The sequence below is a fragment of the Salvia hispanica genome, chromosome 6 (genome assembly GCF_023119035.1).
Source record: "Salvia hispanica cultivar TCC Black 2014 chromosome 6, UniMelb_Shisp_WGS_1.0, whole genome shotgun sequence".
Taxonomy (NCBI): domain Eukaryota; kingdom Viridiplantae; phylum Streptophyta; class Magnoliopsida; order Lamiales; family Lamiaceae; genus Salvia; species Salvia hispanica.
Genome location: NC_062970.1, coordinates 42,980,272 through 42,997,466, shown reverse-complemented (window position 1 = coordinate 42,997,466; position 17,195 = coordinate 42,980,272). Strand labels below are relative to the sequence as shown.

Sequence of the window (17,195 nt, the reverse complement as noted above, 5' to 3'; positions counted from 1 at the left end):
ACTATTAGTCTGTATTTAGAAATATTACTATAATTTGCAATTTTTGAATGTCGAAATTGCAGTTTTGGTGTTGCTAACCCCAATCGGCTTCCGTGTAACGGTGAGTTGCAAATCGCAATCGTGAACCAAAGTTGAGAATCCCAAATAGCAAAAGCCTAAAATGAAGATGTTGACGATGAAAATTAAGGGGGGAAATTTTAAAATTGGAAAAACGATATCGTTTCAAGTATATGTAGACAATAACAATTTGAATAATCAACTTTTTATCTGCGTAAGAAAGCCACCACCCATTTCACCGAAAATTTAGTTTCCGGGACAAATTATGAGAGTAACCAGAAATCAACCACAATTTACCTCTATTATTTACTACGTGACAATTCTATTCAAAACCTCTATATTCTATTTTAGTAAGCTCCATATTAAAAATAATTATAAATTTACTATTTCACACTAACTCAGAATCACCAAATTAAGAGTACTTTATCATAACCAAACTTCAAATTTATAAATATTTATTACTTATTATTAGTAGTAGTATTAGTTTTTAAAAGGGCTTGTAGTAAGTAAAATTTGGGCTATAGAAGAGCATCGCGGTATGAAAACCCCAAAACTCTAACCTCTTTATAGTAGTAGTAACATTTGAAATTCGTCAAAACTACAATGAAATTTATCTATACATTACACATAATTGTTAACAAAATATAATTTTAAAGCAGAAGATCGATCCATTTGGAAATGACAAAAATATAAAACACAGAAGCTGAGCAAATATTATTGACTTTCTGTGATGATAAGGAGAAACCAATACAACTCTTCATCTTAATCCCACCACCATATAAAAAAAGAGGGATACAAAAATAACTATAATAACTGCCCTTCAATCTTCATATCTCATCAACTTGACTTATATATATATTTCCTCAATAAAATTAGTATGATCTGGAAGGTCTTGCAAATCTGCGAACCAAGACACTTTCGAAATCTTGCAAATCAGCACTCGTCGTGGTTTCCTACGACTTCATCGGCCGCCTGTAAGAAGCACGATGCACGAGTTCCTGCAAGAATGCAAATGCTGAATGAGACAAAAGCAATGGAACAGCCAAAGCCAAATTTTAGAAGGTTTCACACCTCTGAGAAGCGGATGTGATCATGACGGGAGTTGGAAGTCTTTACAATGGTCTCCCATTTGGAGTTAGTGGCTGAGGCCTTCTTCCCCTGCTGTTTGTTGGGGTGGAGAGGGCTGCCTCGACGCGAGTTAGCAAATGGATTTCCTAGTGTGATGGAAGGCAGAGTGCGCCAAAGCCAAGATTCCGATGGAGATTTTGGGAGTGGTGGAGGTAAAGGAGATCTCGGAGGAGGATCTGTCTCTCTTCTTCCATTATCGTCTTCTTCATTCGTCATGAATTCTGCTTCACAAGGAGCTTCATTTCTCGATTCTGGCTTAGGTGAAGGTATGAATCTAGGACTTATTCCGTTGGCTTTGTAGGCATCAAGAACTTGAGCTCTTTTTGGAGATGGATTCGTGCTGGGAAGTTCTTTCTTCTTCACGTAATCTACGTACACTGTTTTCTCCACAGGATAGTCTGCAGGGGCTGCGTTTATCTGATTCCTCGACACATCTTGCAGGGCCCTGAACATCTTGCGCGATGAAGCAAGCTTAGCATTGAAAATCTCGGCTTCTTTAGGGACACCAAGGAACCCTGCTCCTTCGCGAAATGGAGACTTTGGGGTTTCGTTGCGATACGGAGAGATGTTGCCACTTCGTTGGCGCCCCAATGGAGACACTCCTGCTGATCTGTGTGTGTCATTGGAGCTGAGATACTGGTTGCTAAACTTGTCGATTCTTGGAAGATCCCGTGACAGCAATCCGGAATGAAATTTCGTCTTTTGTACCGCCTGGGAAGCATTCTGCAATTCAAGAGATCATCAACAATCAACAAAATGTGAATAGTTTCATCTGATAAGTGTGAAAATTAGTTGAAAAATGAAATAGGATTGTTTTAAGAGATTGATCTCACCTTGTCAAGTGGTCCACTGTGTGCATTTCTAGTGAATCTTTTCACTTCACGCGTTGAAGGGGAGGAAGGCCGGCTCTTTGGTTTCGACTTCAAAGCTGGGAGAGGATTCAGAAGGCACAGCGAATTCTTGACACAAAATCGAGGGATGATCCCCCAAGCTTTCCCAGACTTTTTACTCGGAGGAGCAACTGACTCCTGATCCTCGTCTTCACTCTCCATGCTATTGATATACTTGGTGTAATACGGTAATGCATCCGAACTATATTGCTTGAGTGACGGCTTCATCTCCCTAGAAACTGCTTTCTTCACCGGCTTCTCCTCAAGTGGAGACGGCTTCTTCACAGCGTATTCAGGCGTTTCCACCACAACGGCCTTGGCTGCTGGCAGGAATCTATCCATCATGAAATCTCGAGTTTGTTTGTCCACGGAAAAGGTTCCAGACGGCTTCACACCAGAACTCATGTAACCACTGATCCCACTCACACTGTAATTGAAGGACCATGACTCTGTCAGTGAGAGCGTGTCGAGTGCATCTGAATACGCCTCATCTCCACTCTCTGAATCCGAATCGTCTTTACAGTTCAAACTATCATTCAATCTCTCCAAAAGACTAGCATGATCAGTGACGGAAAATGCTTCAGTGTGGGACCTGTAAACATTCTGATCGTTCGTTCTTTCACCAGAACAGTATCTCGAATGACCAGATAACCGGCCAGGAGGAAGCTTTGGGATTTCGCCTGTGCTGCGCCTCGTGGCATCTGATATCCTTGCTGGAGGAAGACGCGGTGTGGTTGACTCCTCAGGGGTATGTGAGTGGCTCTCGGCTTCACCTTTAGGCCTTCCCGGGATATGTTCCCAGTGAAATGGAACAGAAGCTGGTTTTGTCATCGTCACCTCCTCACATTCCCATTTGGGTTTCGTAGGTTGAAGAGATTGCTGCCGGGAGGGCGGTGGCCTCTCCACCACCTTACGTTTTGCTAGCTCGGAAGATTTCGAAGGTGATGAATATCTCCTTGCAGACATAAGTGGTGCATTGAAATCAAGTTGCCTCTTTTCCATTTTGTGATTATGCTTTGTTTGTCAATCTAACATATAACAAGGCCTAAATTAACAAAGTTCATCAGTGATATATACAATAAATTTTCAACAACTCAAAAGTGTGGTAATTTCTTTTGAAATTTAATCAGCAATAGTGTTGGTGATGAATCATTGATGAGCACACCAAACCTATGAATTTTTACGGCATAGAGAACTGACCAATGCAAAGGCATTTACTTCACCCACTTTCACTCATCAACCAAGTTAAATTTCAAATTTAAATAGTCCATGAATGCCTCAACAAACCTCATCAATGTTCAGTTACCAGTCATATTTTCTTTCCCTTTCACAAATACAAACAGCTCATTTCCAGAATTTCCCAGTAATTAGTGAGATTGCATCCAAAGATTAAGACAATCTGAGCCAAAAGGGAGAAAATCTGACTGCTTATATCATTTTCATTTCCCTTTCCTTTTCACCTTTAAAGTCCATTTCCTGAATTTCCAGCAATTATATGCATCTACAGCTGGAATTTTGTCCTTTCATCAAATTTTATCACTAACCATTTATTAACAAAAACACAAACTGAGCAGAATCAAAACAAAAATGTACATTCTCACAAAAACCAAAAGCAAATCAAGAAATGCTAGTAGTTTCAAGAACTTCTCCACACCCCTAAAGAAATCAAAGAAATCATTAAAATCATCAGCCAAGAATGGAAATTTACTAAAACCCACAAGACAACACTCCAAGAACTTCACATTAGACCAAGAAAAAACAAGAAAACTTTTCCATATCAATCCATGAAAATACAAAATAAAAATGGTTCCGGCATTTCATCGAGTACCTGGGGAAGAAAGAAGAATCCCGCTGATTTCTTGGATTTGGAGTTTCTTCCCGCGAATGGTGGCAAAGGAAAAGGAGAAAAAGGAAGAGAGAGACAGAGAGAGAGAGAGTGTGAGTGTTTGCTTTTTAAGGTTAATGAGTATTTAGGAGACAAGAGTAGCGCTGATTACTGATTGACTGAAATGTATGTGGATGGTATGACGTGGTGGGGCTGATTATCTCTCTCAAAAAAGAAGAGGGCCAATCGCAATTCTTGATTTTCTCCAGTATTATCACTGGAGATTTGTCGTCGACGTATGTCACGGATATACCGTTGGATGACAGTGACAGTTATGAAAAAAACCTAACCGCATTTATTTCGCGCGCCCGTTTTTATTTTGTTTTGGTCTTCGCCGGTTTTTATATTTTCACACCACACAAAAAGCAATCGGATTTATTTATTTATAGGAAAAATATGGATTTACATAAATTATATCTCTTGTTTTAGAACTGGATCCGATTAGTTTTTGGAATCGGTTCTATTTTTAGTGATATAATCAAGACTAGTTGATTCTTAAGACATAATTTTGGATTTTTTGATTAGGAAAAAAATCATTTGATTTCGTTTATGAATAATTAATTATCATAAAATTAGATCTTATATAGTTTAATGTAGTAGGAGTAGGACTTTATACTTTTCAATAATTTTTAATTATTTATTTTTTAATTTCTATATTTTCTTTGCCTTTTTTGTTATCTCTTATTTTAGAATTGGATCCTGAATCGGTTCTATAATCAAGAGTAATTTATGCTTAAGACATAATTTTCGATTTTTGAACACTATTATTAGAAAAAAAATCAAATGACTTCGATTATCAATAATTAATACTAACATAAAATTAGATCTTATATAATTTATTACAGTACTATATACTTTTTCAAAAAAAATTAATTAGTAGTACTATTTATTTTTGTAATTTCTACTTTTTGTTTGCCTTTTGTGTTATTCTCTAATAATAACTTGTTTCTTTTTTTCGTTAAATTTTATAGAACGAATCATCACGAGGTATAAATCTTCAATTCAATAACGCAATGGAATCGTTTATCTGAAAAAATATTAAAGTGTTCTTCTTTTGTTACATAATAAAATAATGTAACATTAATAATAATGATTATGCATTTTCTTTATGCGTTAATTTTTTTATTGTTGTGTTATTTTTCTTTAGCTTTTTTCCTTTTTCATTAAATATCCAAATACAAATTGCGGTGTGAATATTTATTTTTATGTTAATTGAATTTTGGAGATATATAAGTGTTTTTATCTGAAGTAAATGTTAAACAATAATTCTTTCTTAATCAACATGAGGCTGGTTATATAATAAACTGAAAATTCAATTAAAATGAATAAATCTCATTATTTTTGGAAATTATGAAAATGGCAAAAAATTCTTAATTATGCCCATACAATTACGTAAATTTATCCCTATCTTTATTTATATTGTCTGCTAGAAGGCAATGACGAATCTAAAACTGCAAATGCTTATTTTAATATTTGCCGTGAAGGTTAGGAAGAATAGCTTTAATTTTTGCGGCCACCTGCTGCAACTATATTTATAATCATTTTTGCCTAAAATATGTATACTTCCAATAAATATATAGGTCGTAGGGTAGAATTTACTAATCTAATCAAATAAGTAGATTTATGGAGGAAAGGTATAAAACGATGAGGAGATGCCTGCCTCGAAATCAATATAGTTAATTTATGAAAATACTTTAATATAATTTTAAATGTATAATTATACTTATATTTCACAATAATAAAGTAAAATGGTATACACAAATAGGGCTAATATATAGTCAAAAAAATGCATCACCTATAAGTCATTTTACATCTTTACTACAAATTTTAGTGAAAAAATACATTAACACGTAACTTTTCACACATACCTCATCTCTCACAAAACTCAAATTCACTGAATTTGAATCCTATGTTGCGAACTGAAGTGTCCATGTCATCTAGCTAGCCTTTAAGAATGATCGTTTTAACTTTTATGACTTAAAAACACGTCTTTGATCTTCCGTTTTTTCTTTTGTCATCCTTGTAGTCTTTATTTTCTACGAATATCTAGCTTTTTTTTTTTTATAAATATATTCAAAGTTCATGGTAAATATCTTACCTATTACTAAGTAAATTGTAGTAGTATATAATATTTTTTTACTATATAAGTCTATACAAATAATGATGACTAGTCATTAATTCTGATGTTATCAATTACTTTAAGGTCCACTAATATTTTGTTACTATGCCTTTAACCAAAATAAATGCCCCTGATGATTTGCCGTCCGTTTATGGCGTCAATTACGTGATTTACGTCCAATTTCTTCAATCTGAAATAGGATATCATTTGACATTGATCTCTAATTATAGTCAAGTCAAGCAGTATTTTTATTTTTCATTTTCCATATTAAAGATGCAATTTTTTTCTCTTATATTGCTGACTCTTACTATAATATCTTTTCTCAATCTTAAAAATAACTTATACATTGTCTGCCATTAATTGTTGACTAAATCAATTCAATCAATGTATTAATTTTCTTGTTGAGAAAATATGGTAGGGTACACACTTTCGGCTCGATGCATGTTATGGTATGGGAATAGATTTTTCCATTATGTTTTAGAAGAAAAAGACAATCGTCTGATATTAAAATATTTTGTTTTGATTCAAATATATACCTATGAAACAAATATGTCACATGGCACTTCATCAATCCCAGGATTTTGCTAATCACTGATGTTGCTTTTCTTGAAATATTAAATTAGAGTAAAAAATTGGATTTGAATGGTATTGAATAGTCACCTAAATTAGTTTATAGTCGGAAATACGTTCTGGAGTTTTGTGAAATATTAAATTACAAGTGTATCATACAGACTCATATCATCCCCATTAATTCTTTTCCCACGACAATTTCTTTATGTAATTGGTCACCATGCCAAATAAAATATGACTTGAATAATATTCATTTAATTAAATCATAAAATTTGGTAAATTTTTGGTCAATCCCAATTTTTGAAAATAAAATAATTAAGTTATAAAATGTAATTTTATTTTCTCAATTATTTTCATCCGCTTGCAAAATTATATTTTTATAATATTCAAAATAACATTACTCCATTTGATTAAAATAAGTACCATTAAGGTAATTATGGTTAGAATTATATTGTTTCCATTGGACAATTGCCTTCTTTTTTGGTATGGAAATTTGGGGAAAAATATACTCCACCTTGTATTTCTCTAATTATATGAGAAATTTACATTTTAATCGGCCCATAAAAGTTAAGAACACACCAATTGGGCTCATTTATGGGCCTCAATAATAAACCGAAATCAATAGTTGCGTCATTAATTATAAATGTACTCTGGTATTTTAAAATTTTCTATAACATAATCCATTTACTTCTATCGAAACTTCAAATTCTCATATGTTAATGTTGTTTGATAGTAACTACTATCTCAAGACCAGGGTCGATTTCTTATTCATTTACTTGCTGATTTGGACTAAAGAAACATAGTGGAATATATTATTGAGTAGTAAAATATTATATTTATTTATTTTAATTCCAATACTGGGCCTTGCTCTTGAATGATCATCATAATTTCATTACTATAGGTATGGTTGTTGAGAAACAAGCCATGCCCTACAATTAAGGAGCCCCCTATTCCAGAGAAAAAATAGGTCGGCGAATTATATAGTATAACAATATATTTGCATTTTTAATGATCAAAATTAATTAATTTGATCCTTAATTTCGTAAATTACCTTGGTCTAAAAAAAGATCATCAATGGTCCATTTAATAAGTATAGTGAGGCTTGTGACCTTGTTGGAAATAGGGATATTGACTACAGAGTGAGCATGCATGATCTTATTGAAAATTTCGAGATATTTGTCTTGGACTATACAGGCTAAATCTATGTTTCATTTTCATAGATAAAGTCAAAAAAGTGCCAATAGTTATTATCTCAAATAACTTTTCACTTTCAATAATTATGGAAATATTCCTCTATTTCAAAGTGTTTAGTATTTTATTAGCTCTAATTATGGAAGTCAAAAAAGTCTTTCACTCTAATTTAGTGCATGCATAAATTTCTTATCTAACTAGAGCTCACCTTTCGAAGTTGGTTTGAAACTTTGAACTTTGAACTCTCATTTACAATTAAATAATTAAATGAAATTGTGATACAAATTTTAATAAAGGTTGAAAAAAATGATTATTGAAAAGTATATTATGAATAAAGAAATTAAGTACTACTACAACATAATTAGTTAATCAAAATCAATTTAAAATAACAAAAAAAATAAAAAATTAACAACGCTAGGAGTCGTTGCCGTTTATTGATATAAATATACATAAATTGAGTAGCGACAAAATAATGAAACTCGATTGATTTTCACTTTTAATAATGACGCGAACGTAGAAGTAGAGTTTAAAGCCTCTTCTTCCCAGATTCAGATTGCCATGTTTCCGGTTATCATTCTCAGATTTATGGCTGCAGATCTTCTGGTAACTCTCCGTCGTCATTGTTTATCTTCAAATTCTCGTTCAATTCTTCCGTTTTCAACTTTTATTGACGTGGATTCGTTAATAGACGCTGCTTGATTGGTTATTTGTTCCTTTGTACATAATGAAGGGATGAGGAAGTTTTGTTTCATTGATTAATTAGAAATGAATCGGACAAAGGAGTAAAACAAGTGTTTAAGCTGGATTCTTCAATTTTCTGTAGTTTAAGCTCAATTTTTGTGGTGGTTACTGCTATCGTCTTCTTTACTTTTAGTCAGGGGTGTGCATTGGTTTTGTTTCAGTTGATTATTGACTCGGTCACGAGAATGAGGTTTTTCCCTTCCTATATTGACTTAATTGATCAATAATCAGGTGAATCTGATCCTTCATTATTGTTTCTTATATTTTTCTTGTTGTCTTTTGTGTGTGTGTGCATTCATGCTTGTGTATTGGAGTCGTGGAGAGACGGCTGCTGTTTGATAGCTTTGTTGGAGAAGTAGATTGTCATTTTAGCTAAGTAGAGTGCACATTTGATTTATCACAGAGGTTTCTGGTTTAGGAAGAGTGTGTTATGTTATTAGTTCACAGTGCATCCTGTTGGCTAATGTAGGATAAGTTGGAGCAAGTTTCTGTTCTCTTGTATAGTGATTTTTACAAAATCTGTACAAGCAAAGCCTAGTTTTACTAATTAATCGAGTGCTGAAAACTAGCAATAAAGTGCAAGCAGTGTACTACAAAAACAAAGATAGAAAGCTTGTTGCCTAAGCTACGAAAATTAGTTTATAGTGAGTCTTCCATGCTGGACGACGAATGTGCTTCTCCGTTATAATTCACTCTGATGCCACAGAAGATAAAGAAAGTGTCATGCATCAACTACAAAACTTGTCAGGATATTTTTCATATTTATTGACATTTTTGTGGACAACATTTTCGCAATGTAGTTTTATTTCAAAACATTCTCGTGGAAAATGAATAGGTGATCCTGAAAATGTTTCTTTTATATATGGTGTTCATTTTGTTCCATTTTTTGGGAGGATATGGAAGTTTGTTTACTCGGTTACAAAATGCTAATTGGTGCATTCTGTTACAGAACACATTAATATAACCGCTGTGAAGACTTCTAAGCTTTCTCATATTTTCCCCTCCTTTTCAAGTTGCAGATTATTTGTTCTACAGTCAGATCATAAACAAACTGTTTATGAACATTTTCTGTAGCAGAGTTTGTGTTTGCTATGACTCTTATGCACGTTACATGTTACCAAACATGACATTGTATTTTGAGTTGAAGAATACATGGAGGAGACAACGGACGATACGAGGCTGGCGGAAGGACCAGTTCATAATGCCCAATGGTGGCAGTCAGGTCTTATTGATAAATTGCGGAAAATTTCCCTGGCTTCTCCAGATGAAACCTCAAGTTCCAAATCAAAAGGTCAGCTTGACTGTGGGAGTCCAGCATTTCATTTAGCATCACAGACTTTGTGGGACACTGGAAAACTAGCAGAACCAATCCCAGATGGTTTCTACTTTGTCTATCCAGTAAGTGATTATTAATTTTATGGTGTGCTGTAGATACTTGGTATGCTGATTGCTGAGTTATGTAATATTCTACTTTATTTGGTGAAGTTCAAAGTATAAGAAAGCAGATAGATAAGGTAATGTTTATACTCCTATGGTTGATTAGTATCACAGATATTTAGATCTTGACTCAAATTCATTTGTAACCACACCTAAGATTATTTCTCATATACGTACTAAATTTGCAATCTAATTCTCTTTTCCGTTCTGTTATTTTTTTAAATATTAATGCAATGTTGTTACCAGTAATTAGGAAGACGACTTCTTGCATAGACTCCAGGGATTCTCTTGAATATCCTGGTTACCAATGCTGCTGCATCCCTAACAAATTGTTTTCTGACTCTGAATTTTTAGTATCAGATCATCACACGCGAGCCAAAAATTTATATCCAGCTTCCATGTTGGTGATTTATGCAAATTCTCCCAGAAATATTTCTTGTCTCTTTGTATGACTGAAAGCAGCAACTCAGCAAATGTATATTGCTATTGATATTTGAGGAGTATAATATCTATCTTTAAAATCTGCATAACAGTGAAGGATTATCCCCATTTAACTCCTGCAACTTTCAGTCATAAGCATTTAGTTATCTCTAGAAATAATAGCATTGCTGTAGAGAAATATTGTAGTGAAGGCTCTAGGTTCTAACAATTTCTCACAGCCATAGCATTATATAGAGTATTATTGCTACTCCACTTACCAACTCAAGGAATTTTGTGTTAGCCAACTTAGCTCACATTTTGGAACTTCTATATTGTACTCTACTATTCTTCTTTTTCATTTTATGACATGAAGGGCCTTTTGTTTTTATTAATAAAGAAAAAACTTCTATTTCATACTGTCTGAAACTATGCTAACGGCGTGATTTACTTACTCTTTCAATCAGACATATACCTTAATAAAATGGTAAGGTGTATCACAAATCAACTTTCTTGGTGGTGAATTCGGTTACTTATGACTCCTCCTATTTTGTAGGAAAGAAGATTCACGGAGCTTTTTTATTCCATTCCCTCTATAGATGAGCTCCAGGCCTTGGATGCTGATGGCCTCAGGCCCAATGTTATTCTTGTTGATGCACGTAAAGATAAGAAACTTTCTATGTTAAAGCAGCTAGCCATCAAATTGGTGAGGGGACTCAATCCAAATCCTGCCGCCACAATCAAGAAGCTAGCTGGATTGGTGTGCAATTCTTTGAGTTCATTTGTACTGTATTTTTTTCATTTGAGCTGGCTTCATAGAATTATGTTTTTTTAATTTGTCATTAACACCTCTAAAGGTCTGTGATTTCTTCAAAAGACCCAAATTGGAACCCGGTCATGTGAGAGGCGCACTTGAAGAAGTCTCTCATGCATTAGACAATCAAGGTATCCATATGCTCGGCCATGTAAAGTATGGTTCTTGCCATTCCAAAGCTATCTTGTTCAAAGTTCTTGCTGACACTGTTGGCCTTGAATGTATGCTTATGATGGTAAGGTGCCATCCTCTTTTGAGACACACAACAAGCGTTATATTTGCCATAGCCGAAATTGTTCTACATAACACACTCCTGAATTTGTCTGTCTCTTCTTCCAGGGTTTACATAGAGAAGGTGTAATACAGCGATCAGATGCGTATAGGGACATGTCTGCCATAGTTGTTTTAAATTCTGTTGAGTTTTTGGTCGATCTTGCACGTAACCCTGGGAAGTTGGTGCCGTGCTCAGCAAAGGCAGTCCTTCTCTCTCATCTCTCTGCTGGTGAAAGTGATTCTGCCGAGTATGATTCATATGATTCACCTATTGAACCAAATAGCCCAGTGCGTGGATTTTCAGATCAAACAGAAGTGGAAGGGTAAGAATGCATATCCTGGATCCAGTTTGTGTTGTTGTCACCTGGCAGTTTATAAATTCTGTTTCTACTGAGCCTTAATATTTTAGAATTACGCGCTGCTACTGCTGTAATACAGTGCTTTCAGCTTATATATGTGGTACCGCCCCTTTGTTGGAATATGTTTAGCAATCCAAATCTCAGATCTGATAATCTAATCCTTTTTATTTGCATCTCCTCACAGATAAAACTTTTCCATGTGTCACTGTCCAACTAAATTGTATTCATATGTTCTTGTGATTTGTTTGGTTGAGGTTGCTAAATACCTGTTCTTATCCAGATTATCTCACAGTGATCCAAATGTAGCAAATTCATTTTGGCAGAGTCGAAAGAAAGCCATAGCGGAACAAAGGACCACAAGTTCAAGGTCTTGTAACTTTTCTAAACTGAAAATACACCTTTTTATCAATTTTCTAAATATAGGAGGTGTCAAATATTGAGTGAAGTGCTATACCTAAGTGCAACCTTCAGTTTCTTATTGGGGGTGTGTATCTTGTGTCAGGAGTTGTGTCCCTCTGGCACCGCTTACTTAATGTTTTTTCTTCTACTTCTGGCATGCTTTAGAGGATATGAACTTAATGATATTGATAAAAGTGAAGTTAGTCAAAACCCTATGAGCAGTTAGAGTTGACAAAACATTAACCTATATCTTTAACACTTCTGAACGGCCACATGTTATCTACTTTATTCACAACAGTGTTAAATTGCAAATAAACTTCAGTCAGATACTTTTTCAAGACTATTTTTCATATTAGAAAGCATCTCTAGTTCAATTTTGTTGTCTAAATACTTAGATGTTAGCATGCATGAAATCAAATAGAGAACTTTGACTTCTTGAAAGTTTGTTTGGGATTAGTGTAATGCTAGACGTCAAGTTAATTTTCTTTTGTAAATTCTCTAGATCAACTTGTTTATGTCATATTCCTCTGCATCTCTTGACCATTATGTTAGTATCACATTTTTTTAAACTCATCCAAGGGGCTGATGTTTCAAATAATGAGGAATATGTTCATTTCCACTCATCTTATTTTGTATCCTAAAAAATCCCTATGATGTGCCACCTCATCTTTCTATTTGCATAAGCTAGATTGGCAATAAATTTCATTCAGGCAATAATTTTCCTTTCTTCGTTGAAAATTATTATGCCTCTCTGTATATTCAAGAAAGTTCTTTCGTTAATTTTTTTGAATTTAGTTCATCTGTTGATGTAACTTATAGTGACTATATCTTCATGTATGAAATTCTGCAATGTTTCAGTCCCGAGCATCCTCTCTTCCGTGGACATGGGCGATCTTTGCTTGGAGATCGCAGACATTCATTCCGAGTGTATGACAATGATATCAATGCATCAAGGTCTGTGGTCTTCAGCATTTTTAATATAATAGTCAGTTTACAATTATCTGAAGTGTACCAAAATACACTCATGTCCTAAACTTTACTTTGACATTATAATCACATATTCATTTGTAGCTCAGTGCAGACTGTGCAGTTAAAGACTCCATCATTTCTCAGATTGCTTTTTAACATGCATTTCTACCAATCCCCCTTCTTATGTTTTCTTTAGAGCTACGTGTTGCAATGCCTTTTCTCATGTAGTTTACGATCAAATTCAAGGTCTGTTGGTGCATCTCCAATAGAATCTCGCAGAAGAAGACGGCGATGTATTAGCATGGTTCCTGAGATTGGTGATGATATAGTGAGGTGGTTCTCTCTTTCTGCTTGTTTCATCCTAGATGTGCTTACATTGAATTGTTGATTTTGTTGTTGTATCTTAAAATCTTTTGTATAGGGATAGAAATTGTATGACAATTGTGCTATGTGAAGGGGTCAAACCTTCTTTTCATTGAGGATGGAATGACTGTGATAACTGACCAGCACCAATATGAAATGATGGGTTAAATTACTCTTACATTTCATTTGGCGTCCGGAAAAAACTTTTCCATGTGTTTTATGAAGGTTGATATTATCATATTAATATGATTGGGTGGAAAATAATCCATTGCATGAATCGTGGCAAAATTAAGATCATTGCAGAAGTGATGTGAACTTTCTGGGGTGCCTGGCTGAGAGTATGTTTATGAAAAATGTAAATTGAAAATTTATGCCTGGTTTTATGCATTTATTAGTATTTCTACTTGTGTGTTCTTCTTGAAAGAAGCGCTAATTGTTTTAATCATTCAAGTGAACTCTATATATAGCAAGGCTGTTTGCTTTCTATTTTAGAAACCTCTTCAGCTCAGGTTGAAAAAATATTTCTTTACTTGCATTTTGTAGTTTAACTGTTGTTTTGTTAAAAATGCAATTCTGCACATGCTCACCAAAGTTTGAATTCAGGGCTGTTCGAGAAATGAGTGAAACTCTCAAGAGAAATCGTCATCCAGAGGAACAAGTATCTTCTTCTTATAGCTGTTCCGCGAGTGAACAAGAAGACTGCTCAGAACCTCGAGGAAGTGTAGGCACCTTCTATTCTGTTATTCCTTACAATGAGTGTACTTCACACAGTAATTAGTCGGTGATAAAAGAGTTAGAAACATATTTATCTGCAGTGACTAAGTTTTCTTTAATTTTAGTTTGAAAATTATTGTCTTGTAGTCAGTGCTGAACTTGAGTCGACAGTGGAATATATATCTTATGGGTGGCAATCTTTTCCCCTTTCCGGAAAACCTTTCCCGTTCAACTAAATTCAGCACGGGTGATGTTTTTAAGTATTTTAAGGATCTAGTGAAATATAGGCTACCCAGATTTCAAAATTTTGTTTTATTGCAAAAATATTAAAAACTATGATCTTACAAAATGATGGTAGAATACTTACTCCTCGTGCTTTCCATTTTCATGCCTTAGTTTCTTACCTATGGTCAGTTTTGCCTTTAATAGACTTGTCGCTTTATGCATGAATATGTATACATGCCTGCTATTCATCTTCAATCTCTATGGATTTTTTGTATTATGGTCATCATTCCTTTCCAGGTGTCAAGGTTCAATCCGGACGCACATGATGGGTTATATGGTCAAAAGCCTTTGGCATGTAAACTTCCCCTGAATCTGAAACAATTACACTCTCACAAGGCAGTCTCTATGCCTTCTTCTCCTCAGAGGTTTTCCAGGAAAGCTTCTCTTATGAGTGACACACCAGAAAATTTTGCGAATCCTGATATGATGTCAACATTCAGTAAAGTGCTTGAATCGTCAAAGTTCCTGAACCAGCCACTGCTACCCTTTGAAGAATGGAATATTGATTTTTCTGAGATAACTATCGGAGCTCGTGTAGGAATTGGTAAGTATGTTCTTGTATAGTATGATCACTTGCAATTCAAGACTATTTTATCTTCTTCCTTGTGTATTAGGATTCTTTGGTGAAGTTTTTCGTGGCACGTGGAATGGGTTAGAGGTTGCTATTAAAGTATTTCTTGAGCAAGATCCGACTGCTGAGAATATTGAAGACTTCTGCAATGAGATATCTATCTTGAGGTAAATATTTGCTGTACCTCTGATGTTAGAGTGTGTAATGATAATGATTTTAATTTGATGGGAATATGGCTTATTCAGTTTCCTAATGATTCCTTTTCTATCCTGCAGCCGGATTCGCCACCCAAATGGTAATCTCCCTGCTTAAATCACAGTTTCTTCCTCTGCTGTCAAATGTTTGTTAGAAAAAGCATATTATCTTCTTAATGCAGTTATATTATTCCTTGGTGCGTGCACAACACCTCCGCGCCTGTCCCTAGTTACTGAATTTATGGAAATGAGTTCACTGTATTACTTAATCCATGCAAGTGCGCTGAAAAAGAAGCTGAGCTGGCAAAGGAGACTCAAAATGCTTGTTGATATATGCAGGTGTCTTGCTGAATATAGCATCTTTGTTTCATTTTCTTACCTCGTGCTTACAACATTTGGCTTATTGGAATATAGCATCTTCATCAGAGCAAAAATAAGACCACAAAGGCTTGATTCTGTGCACATTCTGTTCGGGCTTTTCCATTATGTTGTATGTTTTGTCGATTCTAATGTTAGGTGGTATCTATAATGTCAAATAAGATTGTGAACGAATTGGATGATGAGTTTTATTTATCTGGTATCATTTGGTTCACGAGCAATGACAAATACTTATGTTTTTCAGTTTATATGTTTCACTTGGTTGATTCTTCTTCCTTTTGCACTAATTCTGGTCCATTATTTCCTGGGGTATATAGGGGATTAACAAGCATACATCGAATGAACGTGGTACACCGTGATCTGAAAAGTGCAAATTGCCTTGTGAACAAGCATTGGGTGGTGAAGATATGTGATTTTGGACTTTCGCGGAAACTGATCACCAGGCCCATGAAAGACTCTTCTTCAGCTGGAACGCCAGAGTGGATGGCACCAGAACTAATTCGCAATGAGCCCTTCACAGAAAAGTGCGACATCTTCAGCCTGGGTGTCATAATGTGGGAGCTCTGCACACTCAAAAGGCCATGGGAAGGCATACCATCTGTACAGGTAAAACATAGCAAACAGCAACTACCGCACAAACAAAACTCCTCACAAGATGTACATTTGTTGTTGTCGTGACGAGCAGGTAGTTTATGCTGTTGGCCACGACAGGCAGACACTTGAAATCCCAGAAGGTCCTCTAGGCAAGCTGATAGCAGGTAGTACTTAGAGATTTAAGTTGTGGTGTATCCTTGTACATTCTGTGTTCCTCTGGGAGAAATACAAATTAACTTGATTATTTTCTGTCTTCTTCAGATTGCTGGGCTGAACCAGATGAACGACCAAGCTGTCAGGAGATACTGTCGCGCCTGCAAGAATGCGAGCTCTTATTGTGCTAATATTTGCTGAACTTACAGTTGCTTCTTTTTATATAAAGCAGTAGAGACATGACAAGAACTACACGTTCAACAAAAAACTGTGAAAGGTAACATATTTCCTTCAAGTATGACTGGAATTCCATACATATGAGCATGTTGGGTCCGCTACATTATTCAAGAATCGAATTTATCGTTCTGTTCTCAACCATCACACTGCATTTCATCGTATGATGTGTAAACGTAAAAGGCTAAGAACAAGTACAACAATGAAGAGGAGACCCTGCAATCTGTTTCTTTATACACCGAGAGATGGAAGGAAGAACAAGAAAAGCACACCCTGTATTATGGCGCCCTAGGGTCCGTTCCATGTTGCCAAACGTATACAAGCTCGTCCCAGCCAGTGCTCGCCAAGAGCCCCTCAACAAGCACGCTCATATCAACACCAACTGCAAACTCTGTGTGGTGATCGTACCTCCCAATGAGTGCATCCTCGACCATATAATCCCATAGGCACACGCTCATGT

At 35.3% G+C, this 17,195-nt stretch overlaps 3 protein-coding genes across 7 annotated transcripts in view; 1 reads left to right on the top strand and 2 right to left on the bottom strand.

Moving 5' to 3' along the window:
• Positions 1–747: 747 nt before the first annotated feature.
• LOC125193935 lies at positions 748–4,053 on the bottom strand. Of its 2 annotated transcripts, none has more exons than XM_048091888.1 (4): positions 3,904–4,053; positions 2,019–3,120; positions 1,129–1,908; positions 748–1,055 (listed from the first exon to the last, which is right to left on the bottom strand). In XM_048091888.1, exons 2-4 carry the CDS (start codon positions 3,075–3,077, stop codon positions 1,011–1,013), a joined length of 1,884 nt encoding a protein of 627 aa, XP_047947845.1. In that variant the 5' UTR covers positions 3,078–3,120; positions 3,904–4,053; the 3' UTR covers positions 748–1,010. The 2 variants fall into 2 exon arrangements, with proteins under 2 accessions (XP_047947845.1, XP_047947846.1); XM_048091889.1 differs by having other exon boundaries at positions 2,019–3,103; positions 3,904–4,045.
• Positions 4,054–8,323: 4,270 nt separating this feature from the next.
• On the top strand, positions 8,324–16,693 carry LOC125193932 (probable serine/threonine-protein kinase SIS8). 3 transcript variants are annotated; one of them, XM_048091882.1, is made up of 16 exons: positions 8,324–8,443; positions 9,601–9,979; positions 10,992–11,195; positions 11,293–11,484; positions 11,589–11,845; positions 12,162–12,248; positions 13,139–13,234; positions 13,496–13,582; positions 14,216–14,333; positions 14,849–15,155; positions 15,226–15,349; positions 15,458–15,477; positions 15,559–15,715; positions 16,072–16,360; positions 16,440–16,512; positions 16,610–16,693. In XM_048091882.1, exons 2-16 carry the CDS (start codon positions 9,734–9,736, stop codon positions 16,690–16,692), a joined length of 2,340 nt encoding a protein of 779 aa, XP_047947839.1. In that variant the 5' UTR covers positions 8,324–8,443; positions 9,601–9,733; the 3' UTR covers position 16,693. The 3 variants fall into 3 exon arrangements, with proteins under 3 accessions (XP_047947839.1, XP_047947840.1, XP_047947838.1); XM_048091883.1 differs by having other exon boundaries at positions 8,344–8,443; positions 9,595–9,979; XM_048091881.1 differs by lacking the exon at positions 8,324–8,443 and adding an exon at positions 8,794–8,812.
• A 64-nt stretch (positions 16,694–16,757) lies between these two features.
• The window catches only part of LOC125193940 (peroxisome biogenesis protein 7-like), a 1,838-nt gene continuing 1,400 nt past the window's right edge, over positions 16,758–17,195 (bottom strand). The window contains exon 3 of one of the 2 annotated variants that reach the window (XM_048091896.1): positions 16,758–17,143. In XM_048091896.1, coding sequence (XP_047947853.1) covers positions 17,014–17,143 — 130 coding nt within the window. In that variant the 3' untranslated portion in view covers positions 16,758–17,013. Of the gene's footprint in view, positions 17,194–17,195 lie in introns of both variants that reach the window. The other variant, XM_048091895.1, reaches the window with a different exon arrangement.